This window comes from Falco punctatus (assembly GCF_963210335.1).
Source record: "Falco punctatus genome assembly, chromosome: 12".
Taxonomy (NCBI): domain Eukaryota; kingdom Metazoa; phylum Chordata; class Aves; order Falconiformes; family Falconidae; genus Falco; species Falco punctatus.
This window is the reverse complement of record NC_137592.1, coordinates 18164981-18180406: the sequence shown is the minus strand read 5'-3', so window position 1 is coordinate 18180406 and position 15426 is coordinate 18164981. Positions and strand designations below refer to the sequence as shown.

The window sequence follows — 15426 nt, the reverse complement described above, 5'->3', positions numbered from 1 at the left end:
GAACTGGGCTGCAGATGTGAGCTGTGTACTTTTGTGACTGTAAGTGCATGGGTGTTAAATCCTCTAATTACTTCTAGAGCTGACTTTGCTGTAAATTTTCATGAGGCTGTTTTCCTGGGTCTACATTTTGATACTAGGCATGGTGGTTTGTATTTTGCTGTAGTTGTAGCACTTCTTTTACATCTTTCTGTCTAAAGTTAATCCTTAATGCCATTATAAATCTTAAAAAAAGAATTGCATCCATTAAATAGGATTGCACGATAATAGTAGAGCATTCCTTATTGGGCAAGATTTTAGTTGGCACAGATTGATATAATTTAATGGAGCTGTGCCAGTTTACATCATAAAAAGAAAACAATTCCTTATACTTAGCAACCTGCTGCCTATGCAGCTATGGTGTAAAACATATTTGAAACTTGTGTTCTTCATCTGATTCTTGTCCACATTCTGTTAAGTGAAGAACAGGAAAAACAGAGGAAAGAAAGAGGCGTCTATGTATTTTACTGCTGACTGGTAGCAAGGGATTAACTTTGGAACACTTCGTTTCCTCACATTGTGCTTTGAGACATGGGTTTTATTCTTTAGAAACTGTGTATTTTTACACTCCTCCAAACAGCATATAAGGAAAGTTTAATAAGAAGACATTCTCTTGTATTAAGCAACAATGTTTTTGTATTTTCTGAAGAAACAGTTTTCCTGTTATTTCCAACAAAACACTAAGGCGGATAATTTTACAGCTCAGCACTACAAGGTAGCACATTGCTTATCCCATGAAATCCCACAGATCTTATTAGTCCTCTTTCTGTGAGTTGACAGGAATTGCTATTTAAAATTCTTTCCTGTCTGGTAAGGAAAACAATTCTTCATTGAAATTAGCTCTGTGCTTCTCTGCAAGCAATGGAGAGAGGTTGTGTCTACAGTGTGTGTTCACTGTGTACCCAGGTGACTGATCTCTAGGTACAGAAGCAAAACACTGCTTTTAAGTTGTGCCATTTATTTCAAGAAGCAAAATTTTGGGAGCCTGATGATTCTTGATTTGGGCCCCAAGTTGCATGGCTATGTCAGCAACCTTTTGTCTCCTGTTGTCATTTAAGTCAGTAGGAACTCTGATCTCAAAAAGCTTCTCTTTTCATAAAAGAAGGTTCCTGCCTTAATATGGGAAAACAAAAAGGCAACATTTAATGGCTGTGGCTGTCAGCTCCGTTGGCAACCATCTCTTCAACACTGTACAGTTAACAGCTGTCTCTGCCCTCACAGTTGCATCATTGTTGATGCTGTTGATAAACAGGGAATAAATTTCAGCTTGTGCTTCAGAAATAGAAGCTGAAAAAAGTCAATATTTATTCCAGAGGATGAAATTTATAGAACTAAAAGTCCACTTAAGAAGTTTGAGATTATTTCATTGTATCTGCCTATGATAATTCTGTTTGTTGAAGTATTCATTCTTAAAATTTGTTCTCCCTGATCATCCATTTCCAAGTTCCATGAAGTCTGTGAAGTACAGTACTAAACTGTACTATCTAGTCATATATTCATGTCCTGGGCTTCTTAAAAATTACATGTTCGGATGTTTTCCCTGCCTCTGGCTTAAAACAAAGATAAAACATTGCAGATACTAGGATCAGATTTTACTTCTTTGATACCTGGATTATATGGTACAAAAAGCGTATCCTGTAGTTTCAGTGTTCTGTTTCTACAAAATGTGTGGCTGCTGGTTCCTGGCCTGCTCGCTCCAGTCCTGGAGGTGAAATAAAGCAGAGGAATGTAGGAATGTGTTTTGTGGTTTTCCAAGAGACCTCACCAAAGTACAGTAATCCTTTCAAAACCTTTGCTTCTGCCCATAGAAAATATGGCCTGTAGTTTAGATACGACTTGTCCACTTGCAAAAGAACTTGTGGAGCAGCTGAACACAAGACCAAAGAGAATTGTCTTTGGAGTGGTGCATGTATGTCAGAAAACAGAGAGAATTCCCTTGCTGATCTATGTTATATCATTAAAATCATAGCAATGGTATTCTCCTGGGGATGGTTGGTCTAGCTATCTAAAACCATCTTAAGGGCTTCAGTATCTACTTATCTAATAACTGGAGTACTAAGGCAAGGGTATGCATTGTAGTAATTTATTTTTTTTGGTAAGGGTGTCTTTTTTCTACAGATATATAGTATAATGTGGTACCTAGGTTAAATAGGCACTGGACAATTATCACATTTTGTTTCACGTGTACACTTTTTTAAAAAAATTAAATGTTATAATAATGGCTCCATATAAATGTACGGCTAAGTTTGGCGTAATTCTATAATATGAGTGTGTGATGTGTACAAGAACTGCATTTGTTGGTACTTGAATTACAAGGTCTCTATGTCGACATGCATTGGGGAATAAGTAGAGCAATTGCTAATAAAAGGAAGAAATAACAGAGCAAAATTAGGATAAATATTATCAGCTACCATCGTTTGATATCAATGTCTTACACTGGTTGTGCAGCTTTTTGCTGAAAGGAATAGTAAGAGTTTGAAAGTGAGAAGTCTAGAAATTGCCACACCAGAGAAGACCAGTTAGTTCCAGGTGCTTCCAGTTGCTGCCACTAACAGTGTGCTAAAAATGAAAGGCAAGGTACAAGTTATGTCATGAGGGAAGCTTTCTGCTGGTACTGATCACTCCATGTATTTCCTGAAACAGGACATGGGCAATTGACATAGCTCCAGGTGCTCTTCTGGCTTGTATTAGAATAAAATCCTAGAAATTAGTAGGAAGGTTATGGCTTTTCGTGTGTCTGCTTGAATGAACTGTATGATTCTGAAACCTACATATCCGAAGGAAATAAACAACAGTAAGCATAATATGTAAGCCCTATCCCCCAAAATAATAGTTAAGATAGAGCAAATAAGAGCTATCCTGACTATCTGTTTGGAAATGTCTGTGGAGGGTTGAATATTTTCTTTCTTTCCTTGAGTATTTTTGGCCAAAGCTGGAACTAGAAGTGCTGAAAGAGAATCTGTTCCTGTAGCACTCCCAGCCAGATGAAATTAGGAGGTCTCAGCAATCAGTTGAAAGAGCTTCCTGCAGGAAACGTACACTTCAGAGTCTCTGAATCTCCTAGTTTGCCTGGAACCTCTGAAATTTAGAGGGTCATCCTTGTTGTTCGTACAGAAAAAATAACTTTCTGAAAGGAGGCTGTCTCTAAAATCTAGGTTTTAGGAATTGTAAAATTGCAAATGGTTTCCAGCCACTGCCATCCATGTTTTAACTTTTTCCTCCTCTCCCTCCTCCCACCCTGTAGTTCATGACAAAAAACCCCAATAAGCGACTTGGCTGTGTGGCATCACAAAATGGGGAAGACGCGATTAAGCAGCATCCGTTTTTCAAGGAAATTGACTGGGTTCTTCTAGAACAAAGGAAAATCAAGCCACCCTTCAAACCTCGGATTGTAAGTAGCAGTTTGCGTAACATTCAGAGAAAACTTGGTTTGATAGATCTAGTTGTTGGCTTTTCTGAGGTGTGAGATTATCTGATGCAACATTTGGGGATTGAAACAGTAACATAAAAAGTGCACTGAAAAGATTGCCTCGTCATTTTTTCTGTGAAGGTAAGTGTCAGGAATAGATTTAATGCACAGGAAGATGTCTGTGTTCAGTCACATAAACCATGAGAGGATTCAAGGCCCTGTTTTAATTATTTTCCTGTGTTCCTAAAGATACCTTGATCGGAAGAGCTTATTTCAGTTGAGTATATACTGTATTTTCTGTGTGAACTCTGCTACAGTCCTGCATTGCCAATGGCCACTAGATTTTGCAGTGAAAGACAGAGGAAAGAATTTCTGGTTAATATTTTAACTGAAGATGTTTGAAAAAATAGCTTCCTGGGGCATTGTGGTTAAATAAATTGGTGTGCTTATATTTTCCTGGGTAATAATCAAGTATTTCTATTTTAAAGTAGCAATAACATGTAAAGAGCAGCTCTACATGCAGAAACTACAAAAGCCAAACAAAAATACTTTACTTATTCTTGTCTTCCTCTGGATGAAAATACTTAGTTCACCAAATGTCAGCTTTTCAGCTGAGAATGTGTGCAGTTAATTTTGTGCTTGAACAGTATAAGAGAATAATTTTATGATAAATCCTTTGATTTTTGTCTTTTGACTCTGCACATTTCTAATCACAATGTTTGATTTGACGGTAAATATGATGAAGATACTTATTTGTTTCTTTATTTAGGTAGTTTACAAAGGTATTTAAAAACAAACCAAACCCAAACCAAAAAAACCAAACAACTTTGGGCTCAACACTGAATTCTAACTTAAATTTAGAGGTGAAAAAGTCCCCTCTGTTATTGCACAATTGATGTCTGTTGCATTTAATGCATTTACTTTTAGTCCAGTGAGATGCATGTCCCCAAGTTGCCTGCGTAGGTGGTGGCAGTGAGGCTGCCTGTCCAGAACTGGAGCCTGATGTAGCTTCTCAGAGTCCTACTCTTGGACAAGTCTCACCCTCTGTAGCTATGCAGAAAGAGCCCAAAGAGATTGACAGCTGTAAGTGAAATTTAGCCTTTATGAGTGTCTTTCTAGGAGTAATAGTAACATACAGTGTTATCATATGAGGAAGTTTTTAATGTGTTTCTTTGAGAATGGAAACGTAATGTGGTAGCTGCAGGCAGAGGGATGCCTGAGCCAGCCCCTGCCCTGGAAAGGGTCCAGCCAGCGGGTCATGCTGGCTCCCTTGCCCTGTTGCCCCGCTCTGCTCTGGAGGTGTGACCAGGCTGCACCGAGTGCCTGAGCTGATCTACAAGTCTCTGCACTGCTGCAGGAAGTGTAAACCCCAAGTTAACCACATTTAGTATCTGTCTGAAGCCTATTTAATACTGCAACTAACTGCTTTCCAGTTAGGTTCCACAGCGCTCCAGTGGTCACAGCCAGCCCCAGTTGGTGTTCAGCTGAGTCGCGTGTGTGTAGCTCTTTGCCTGTTTTCAACAAATTTGGCCTTTCATCTCACAGTAATTTTTGTTGCTTTGCTTAGTATTCATCAGTAAGACAGTTACCAAATCAGGATGCACAATTCCAAAGTAATTTTTACTTAATGCCTGCATCTAGTAAGACCCAGATTCCTCAGGTCTAGTCTGTTTATTGGCTGTTCTCCTTTCGTGGTCAAGATGCACAGTCCCTTTGACAATACGTATTTTTACAAGGCCTTTATTATTTTTCGAAGTATTCCTGCTGCGGTGGTACTTCTTAAAAGTCAGGAGGCATTTAGTATGTGAGATGTTTTTATTCACTGCTGATATAAATACTTTCTCAGTGCAGCTTCTTTCTCATTCTGGTAATTATTTCACTTCTGTTACATTGTAAAGTCATTCCTATTTTATTAATTTCTGTTGTTTTGTTCCTTTTGTCCTTTTCTGCTTTCTTTAATGGTATTTTAGTTGGCTTTTTCAGCTTTAGTAGTGGTTTCAGATTATTTTGACGTAGTCCTTTTTATAATTTTCAAGACAGCTGCTTGCTCTTTAAAAAATGTTAGGATGATTTTATCTCTGTTTACACCTTTTCTCATTTTTCTTCAGGCTGCTTCTGTAACATCAGATTTTCATACTACTTCTTTCCATATTAGATATGCCAACTTTCTTTATTCTACCAAATTTGATTCCTGCAGTTTAGTAGCTCTGTATGCTTGGGTTTTTTCTGAACTCTTGTTTTTTCTGGTGGTGAATTCAGGTAATATGTAGTCTGTTACAGGCATCCCTATTACTTTCATGTTCGCAGTCTGCTAAACTGTATTCCCCAGTAACCTGGTCCTATCAACTTTTACTGATAACTTTGCTACACTTAGAAAGGATATACCTTACATATTTACACTATGTTTATGATCTACCAGCTGTATAACTTTTGCAGTTGTTTGGATTTTGTTGTTTTGTAATTTTTGGGCAGGATCATACTGAAATTTTTACTTGTTCTGTTAAAACTGAACAATTTATTAGTTGGAAAGTAAAGTGTGATATATCTGTAGGCTGGAGAGGAAGATCACCTGAATAAAATTTAATTATTAATTATGCACCTTCAGAAATGGTAAAGGAATCTAGGGCAAAAAAATTCAAATACTGAAAAGATGGTTTTGGATACTTGCCAAGCTAGAGATTGCACTCACTTTGAAAAATACAGGAAAGAGGGAAGAAGGTGAACACTAGTGAAATAAAGTCTGCTTTAAAATCTGGATAGGGAGTTTCTCTCTAAATTCAGTTGTGGGTGTAGCATTGAGATTCATTGATTCAGATTAACAAGCTTAACTGTTCCATAGCTATGGAATAACTACGGAAAAAACATAACTAATGCCTGCATTTGGGATGTTTTCTGGTTTTTAACACCTTTCAGTATTGATAAAGGACTTTTGATTATTTAAAAGTGACTTGTAATATTAAAAGGGGATTAAAAATATATATTTTTAATCTTATGTTTGGGGAGCCTAGCTCTGTGAAAATATCTATGAGAAGAGAGGCCAGATTATTAGTCAGAAAATAGACATTCTTGCATGTTATGTGAGTGTACATGTAAGTAGGAAAAAAAGCATAAATTGCATATATAGTCATTTGTGCATTCAAATTGGGTTTTGCATGCACATACAAAATTTTGCTCATGCAAGAATGCATATATTTACACAAATATTCATCTATTTTCTGACCAACTGTTAAGGTGACTAAGGGGGGAAATTTTATAATTACTATATGATACAGACTTTAAAAAAAAAAAAATCCATAGGATCTATTCGAATGAGCTCTGGGCAATGTGAAATGCTGATGCTAAACAGGTAAAGTCATTAGAGAAAATCGTCAAACACTGAGGTCCCATCAGACAATGGAATAATCTGCCAAGGGAGGTCACAGAGGTGCTAGTGTGGAAACACCTTGCTTCAGTTCCTCCTCACTACTCCACTGCTCCCAAAAACGTGCAAGTTCCTTGCTTAGCACAGCCATCTTCCTCTTCTGTCACCTTTTATTATTTCTCTGCCATAATAGATTTTCTGAGGAGCTATATTACATGGTGCTGTAAGGCTTGTGCTTCTCAGTTGTTCAAGTATGTCTTTTTAGCTCTGCCAGCCTTAAGACTGAATTTTTCAGCTGGACTTGGAAGAAACACGGCATGGCTGTTTATTAGCCAGACTTTTGAGGTCTGTGTTTTTTTAAAATGTCATTCACACTGTGGATGGATGCAAATATATTCCTTATTATACCAGAACTATACCATCAGTGTCCTTCTAGTTTGTACATAATTTGATTATCTAGTGATGTTTTAGAAGCTTTTCTTTCCTAACTGTTTTCAGCCTTGGAATGAAAATTACTGAAGTCTAAAAGGTCCTTGAAAAAGAGACTATACTTTCTGAAGGCTTGCAAGAGTGCCCTGGGCAGAGCACTCGTACAAATGGCTGAGGTTTAGATTGCTAAGCAGTGACAGGAGTGCCACACCAGGTTGTGCTAAGTACAGACAATGGAAGCAGATTTGATGGCCCTGAAACCTGCTGTGAAGGATCTTTGGCTGCTCCTCCAGCTTAATGTCTTGGAATAGAGAATACAAAGGGTGAAAATGCACTGGGGACAGCTCCTATGATGCATATTTTCTACCAGCCCTTCCTTTCATAAATCCAGAATTACGAGGCTTCTCAGTGGCAAAATTATTTACACATATATATTATGGTTTACCATACTGAGGGCTTGTATACTGAGGGCTTGTTCTATGTAGAGCTATTATAAATGTTAGGCTACTATAGAAAAAGTAGTCGTTCTGGGGTGCGTCCATTGGAAATCAAGCAAACTTTTGGACAGCTATGAAGAGGATATTTGTTACACCTGAGCTCCAGTGACCTTGACACTGTCTCTTGAAGATCATTTCTGCTGTTCTTCAAACCCAATTCTTAATTTCACAGTCTGTCTTGAAGTTTTCTGAATATTTTTCTTGCCTGCTGCTTTTAATGCAGACTGAATATGTAATTGAATATGCAAGAAATAAGTACAGTTTTAGTGCAGACAGATATCTTTTCTCCACAGCCACTGTTGTGAGACACAAATCCCTTTGAGGCATTTTGTTCCTACGTTGAGATATTTTGTCTCATGTGTCCTTCCTGGAATTTGATTCTGTTTGGAGAATGAAATTTCCCTAATCGGTAACCATAAGATCAGGCTGTGGTTTGCAACATAATTTATTGCCCAAGGACCACAAAGGCCTTGATAGTATTCCATGATTCTCTGCTCTCTGTCTTTTTTTGTTTCCATGTTTATGCTCCTGGCTTAGCTGAATTGCTTGTTTCAGTTTTCAAAATGCATTTGCCACGTTACAAGTGAAAACAAGGGTGCAGTAAATTAATTTATTACCAAAGTCATTGATATGATTGTAGGTATGGTAGATCTTGTTTAGTGACATGATGGGATGATTCTGTCTGTCCTATACCAAATAATAAAATATGCATTAAAAACAGCAATTGAAACAGGTTGCTGCTTCACCTTTAATGTGTATTGATGAAATTTATATTGTGCCAAGTTGTTATTTACTGGCAAAGCTTATATTTGAAACGGTGAAGCTTATTTACTGGCAAAACTTATATTTGAAACAGTGAAGCAAAGGTATGTTTTGTTGTATTTTGCTTTTTCCTCAGTCTTCTCCATATCTTATTAGATTCCCTGCAAGAAATTGTGTGCCATTTCTGAAAGCACAGCTGGCCAGCTGCAGGCTTTCCAGACTGAACACGCCACTCACATCAGTCAGTGAAGCTCAGAGAGGTGTGCACAAGTGGCATAAAGATACATGATAACCCAGTCATACTTGCCAGGCATGGAAGAACATCACTGTCCAAAATTTGTTGCTTATTTGACTAAAGTCGGTGGTAGCCTCATGTGAGCATCAATTTAATTGAATCATAGAATCATAGCATAGTTTGGGTTGGAAGGGACCTTTTAAGGTCATTTAGTCCAACCCTGCTGCAATGAGCAGGGACACCTTCAGCTAGATAAGGTTGCTTAGAGCCCTGTCCAGCCTGATCTTGAATGTTTCCAGGCACGGGGCATCTTCCACTCTCTGAGCAACCTGTGTCAGTGTTTCACTACCCTACCCTCATCAAGAAAAATTTCTTCCTTATATCTAGTCTGAGTCTGCCCTCTTTTAGTTTAAAACCTTTACCCCTTGCCCTATCACAACAGGTCCTACTAAACAGTTTGTCCCCGTCTTACAAGCCCTCTTAAAGTATTGAAAGACCACGGTAAGGTCTCCTTTTCTTCTTCAGGCAGAACAACCCCAACTTTCTCAGCTTTTCCTCAAAGGAGAAATGTTCCATCCCTCTAAGGGATTTCTTCTTAGTTATTGTAGACTTAGACCAGCACAATAAAATCACTCTCCTGTTTCTTATCCTGTTGGTCACAACACACTGTGAGGAGCTGTGAGCTGAAGGAAGCTGTTAGGTGCTGTGCACCAAGGGCAGTCCCACCACAGCACAGTCCTGTCCTTTCAGGGTGGGTTTTTACTGTCAACCCTTGAAACGTGCATGCAAACAGACTTGTCATTTTCATCCAGCCTGTTGTAAATGTCAAGGTTGGGGAAATTTGAGACTTTGACTAAAATGTCCTCAACATGAAAAAACTGAAGAACTCTGAGCCAGAGGGTAATACAAAGCCTGGTAAAACAGATGTTTGCCATATGTATTTCTTTTTAGCAATTAAGCCAAAGTTTCATCCCTAATGGCTTTATCAGTGCCTGTGGCAATCCATTCATAGTGTGGCTTTATGGAGATGAAGTTAACAAAATAATCACATTACGATGATGTACTGTGAACGTGCAGCTTTCACAGAACAATACATTATTTTAATTTCCTCTATGCATTCATAATTTCTTGGTCTTCCATTTTAAAAGCTCGCTTTCTTCAAGAGCATTAGGAACAAAATGAACAAGACAGTCTATTGCAGAATTGTAACTTGCGGTATGGAGCAGCAGCAGCTGCTGCTGGCCCATTTATTTAATCTACTGTGACTCCCTTCGTTTTGTAGTCTCTTCCATTCCTACTGTTACATCACTGAGAATGTTTTCTGAATATTTGTATGTTCCTTCTTCAGTTCTGACTTCTCAGGGGTAGAGAGTTGGTCTAGCAGTTAAATCAGAAACCGGAGAATTGCAAGGTACATAAATTCCTCTACTAGATTTTCTGGAAACTTGTGGTGTGGTCCAGGGTTCATCACCTAATCTTTTCATGCCTCAGTTTCCACTTTGTGGTGATCTCAGGGGATGCTTAATGCAGAGTTCTGTGACAGTGAAGAAATATGCCTGAGAAGTGTTAAAAACCCAGTACTCAAGATCAGCCTGGCTTTTAAATTGACTGAATGCATAGCACTTCCCTTGGAAGAGTGTTCTATGGTATACCAGACCTCAGTGTTAGCAGATTTCATCTTGATCCTCAGTCTCAAATTTCCTACGGTAATTTGCACCTCTCTCAGCTCTGGCAACTCTTAAGATAATAATAAACCATTATTAAAGTCCCTCCCCCCTTAGTTATCACGATCTGAGCCACATTGTCTGTATGCAGTTTCCTTGTGAACCTAAACTCCCTTGTTAGGTCTTGACTTAAGGATGCCAGCAATGTGTCCTCTTTCAGTTTTGTGCTGCAGCAAAGGTTTGAAATAAAATCATTCCCAAATATGAAAATCTAGACCTAGCCAATGATTGTGGGTTACAGCTGGAGTAAGCAAGCACTGGAAATTTTCCCCGCCCTCCCCCGCTCCCCTAAATGAATGAAAAACTGGCAAAATTTTGGCAACACTTTGTCGATGGCTTATGACAAGCTGGATGCCCACAGTGTTTGGAAACTGGGATAGCAAATACAATTCAGCACCTACAGAGTGTGCCGCTGGCTTGTTTGCACAGGCAAACGGGCAGAGGCCGCACCTGCCTCATGGGTGGGTGCCTCACTGAACAGCTCCCAAAAATGTGTTCAGTTAGAGAGGTGTGCGTTTAAATTGCTGCAGCAGTCGTCTGCTTACTGTGAAATATGGCTGGAATCCTTAAAGAGGGACCACATTTCTGGAGAAAACTTTCAACTATATTAGCCTGACACATAAGTTCTGTAATCTCAGATTTGTTTTCATACATGACTGCTAACAGGCGAAGATATATTTAATTTTTTTTTTACTTTTTAAGAAGGAATTTTTAACCTGGTGTTGGGAAGTCATGACACTGTTTTGGTGGGGGTTTTTGGCACACCTCTATCTTTTTGTGACAGTGGATTGTATCGTCATACGTGCAGAATTATGACTTTGCCTTTACACTGTGGGGAAGAAGCCCTGTAAAATGCAGTATCATTCAGTAGCACCAAAAGGAACATAAGAAATTACAGGCCAAGTAAATTTCTTTTTGTATAAATGTTCTCTCTTTTCAAGTTTGCTTCAGTGTGAATGTCCCTCTTTAAGGTAAGGCCTTCAATATGGGGAAAATGTCAAGGTAGGTCCATTTTTAGGCCTAATAACCTTGAGGTGTCCCTTCAGTTTCATAATATATTTCCATTCAGTCATCAGTGCATGGCAATGAGCATTTAGCAGATGGGCACGCAAGGGGCTATACTGCATGCTTTTGCATGAAGTGTTACTGCTTAGACAAAACACTGGAGAGTGATCTTGAGACCTCAGACCCTCATGTACCATTGTTAAACATTGCACATTATGTATTCCCCACTTGCTTCAGGCATTTCAGGCATAGGAAAACAGTGGGCTTTCTTCTGAGAGTGACACCATGGTGATTAATACTGGTTTACCAAAAAAAAATAATTTAGAAACAGGGAAGAATATTTTTCAGAATGGCTAACATATATCCTTTAGAAAAACTAAAGAAAAATGAATGTGGACTTCAGGACAGCATTTTTGTTACAAACAGCCATAATAGTTAAAAGTCCAACACTTTTCTTTGCATGCTGCCCCGCCACAAGGTATAATTTTAGAGTATTTCATGTCAGCTGGTTCCTAAAAGTTACACTTTTCTGCTGCTGGTTCAAGTGTCAGCCAGGTCACGGCTGATTGAGAAGCATTGGCTATTGGCAAACTATGAAGTTCAAGATCTCAGCTGAGCTTGCAGTACCCAGTTGTGAACAACACTACCGTAACTACCTGCAACGTAGCCCTTGCCCATCGGTCCAGCATGTGGCTGGGCAGGGCAAAAAAGTCTGTAAAACTTCTGCCTCTTCCCTCAGCTAAGTAAAGGATCTTGATTTCAAAAGTTTCAGCTAGCTTGGCACTTCGTACAACCACTAAATTTGCTGAGTGTCAGTATATAGTTTTCGAGGAACATATGTGCAGTTTGCATCACGACTTAAGAGGAATCAAGAGTAACTGAGCTGGTACTTTTAAGGGATTTCAGTGTTGTTTGTTTGAATCAACAAGGTTCTGTTTTCCCAGAATTTGCTTATTCAGTTAGTCTTGTTTTTTGGGTTTTTTTCTCTTCAGAACCAGTGCTTGCAGCAGCTGGTTTTAGCTGTGATTGCCACAACACTAGAATTACAGAAGTTTTAAAGCTACTTCCCAGCACTGCAGATTTCCAAATATTTATAAATTAAACAACTTTTATTATGCTGCTTTTGATTCTGTACTGGAGATCCAGCAGTATTTGTTTAGTTTTGTGGAGTTCTGGTCTTACAGCACTAAAATCTTTTCATACTGAATTATATAGGTTCATTTAACCATCTGTTAAACATACATTGTTAAGTGGTGCCCATTGGAATGGAGTGATAAGCAGCCCAAATGTTCCTGCTTTCCTTTAGCACTTCCTCAGAATAAGACAAATTCTATTTCGCTTTTTGGCTGCTTTAATCTCCACTGCAATTTTCAGAAAATAAACCATTAAGTGAAATCATCTTATTACTTACAGTGCATTCTTAAGCATTCAAACAGAAATACTTTAATTTTATATTAATATAAATAATATTCCTGGGTTGGGCCTGTTTCTGATGTCATTAAAAGCCATTGGCAAAACACCAGGTGATTTAAGAAGCTGTAGCATCTAGCTCATTGTCAGACAGTGGGGAGGAATTTATCAGAAGAAAGTGAAGATTCATCAAAGGCTGGCAGTCCATCACTAGTCCCATTCACAGCTGGAGTCCAGTGAACATAGAATGTAAGAGCAGATTTGTCTTTGGGTTTATTTCTTGTGCAGAACTTTTTGTATTAGCTGTACACCATGGTAATGTTAAACGCGTAAAGTTAACACCAGTGTCTTACTAGGATGTTAATGCAAAATGGGCAGCAAAAATTTGTCAATGCATGTGTTCACAGCTCGGCATACTAGTGCAAAACAATTCCATTGACATATGCACTAATATCAGATGGTGGGCTGAAGCAGATGATATGTAGGCACTTATCTTCAGTAGGAGAACAGGGAAGGTGTCTTTAAATGGTAAGGAATCCTAGCACTTCATTAACTGCTGCTTTCCTGTTATGCTGCTGTGCTGTTACAAGGGATTTTGTTACTGTGGAGGCACAGACCTTGTACTGGTCCTCTCAATAGCATGCTCCAGGAGTCATATGCTGAAATTATGCGGGATGACAACAACATTCAGTCTAGATATTTATGAAAAAACTTAAGCGCAGATCTTGTTCCTTGATTTGCATGCCATATTTGTGTTTGCAAAGGACCTACAGAACAATGATTCCCTTTGCTTAATTGTGGCATATGGAACAGAAGGAGTTGAAGATCATGATTGCCTATGACCCTCTGAAGGATTGTGTTTGTATTTGACAAGAACAAGAAGAAAAAGAAATTCAATTTGTGTCCCCAGATCTGCAATAACAGCTTGAGTTCCTGGCAAGATGAGGTTCCCACTGTATAAAAAGCCATATAAGTGAAAGACGGTCAAGAGATCATAGGTAATGATAGACAGAACACAATCCATGTATAGGAAAACAAAAATAGGAAGAAAATTAAATACATAGTGAAGGGAAAATTGCTCAAGCTTAAAGCAGATCAGTAGCAGAACCAAGAATGAAAGCTGTGTCACTACAAACTCTGCTATGTCTTATTGCATTCTTTTAATATATCTGTGTTCTGAAAAAGCAGTTTTAGTGTCTGAAGGAAAGGTGGAAAGGAGATACGCTGAGATGCAGAACTAGTAGGCATTCATGTATAATTGTGCAATGCCCTTTTTTTTTTTACAGTCTACAATTTGTATGACTGTGTGCATTAGTTTAAAAAAAAGCTTCAGCTGCTTTCTAAAAAGTCACGTATCCTTATTTTAATCTGTCTTGGCAAAGGCTTAAAAATAATCATCAGACTTCAAAACATGATCTCTAACAATTCAGTAGCCTTGGAATTAAGCCATCAGTGTGTAGCTTTCTGTGTATAAGGTGAGACCTGCTATACCATTTTTCTGTATGAAAGCCTGTCATGCACATCATCCATGTCAAACTAAAAGCTTTATTCTTAATGAGCTAGAGATCATCATCAAAGAGCATGAGTTTCCCAAAATGTTTTGAAGGCAGTCTTTCCAAAAACTCTGTAGCATTCCTGCTCTACAGCCTATAGTGCAAACCATTCTAGTGTGTAGCTGAGTCTTGGAACGATGCTCCCACTGTACGAGCTTGCTGTTACCTTTCATGCTGTGGCGTTTCTTTGCATCCAGTGTCACAATGCACATGTCCATGCCTTCTCAACAGAGGAGGGGCTCAGAATCACAAGATATTGCTATATATTTATAATGTCGTAACATTCAGGAAGGTTTCCATAATGTGTTATTTTTCTGTAATTAAGTGGAGTAAGTGACCATAGGCAGAATAAAATTTTGGAAAGTCAGTCGGTCAGTATTTATTCAGGATACATGGCAGAGATCTTGCAATATTTCATTACATCATTCACCTATTCACTAGCATCAGAGTCTCCATAATTTACTCCTTTTTTGTATTTGTGTGATTGCTTAAAGAATGTAAAGCAAAATAAACCTATGCATCTTTTACAGTATAAATGTGGGCGAGTATCTCAGTGCACTGCTAGACTATCTGTATTTCTGTAATTTTTTTAGTAATTTATGGGACGTCTCCTGGAAGCCACTGGAATTTTAGGAACATGTGCCCGTTGACTTACCAACTCTTTTGCATCACTTTTTTTCTCTTCTTTGCAAGTCAGTTCTGCTTTCTGGGTGTAGCCAGTCCTCTGCACTGAAGCGCTAGTGATCAGGAAGACAAAAAGGCTTCTACACACGTATTGTAGGATTCACCAGCAGCTCATTTTGCATGTCACAGCTGCACCAATCCTGACCACTGTTACTCTGCTGTAACAACAATGGTTACAATGCAATATCAGGAGAACAAAACTGAAAATGGACTAATCTTGGATGTGTGCCAGGATGTAAGCGGGGAGGTGACGTTGGTGATCATGACCTTAGAGCAGCTGAGGATGTTAGTGGAGGCTTGCCAATATAACGTAAATTAGAG

General features: G+C 38.6%; 1 protein-coding gene across 1 annotated transcript in view; it reads left to right on the top strand.

The window, feature by feature from the left end:
• Window positions 1-15426, top strand: part of PRKCE (protein kinase C epsilon) — a 293182-nt gene that overhangs the window by 267251 nt on the left and 10505 nt on the right. Inside the window, exon 14 of the mRNA XM_080408304.1 lies at window positions 3281-3427. Within this exon, the coding sequence (XP_080264430.1) occupies window positions 3281-3427 (147 nt within the window). The remainder of the gene's footprint in view (window positions 1-3280; window positions 3428-15426) is intronic.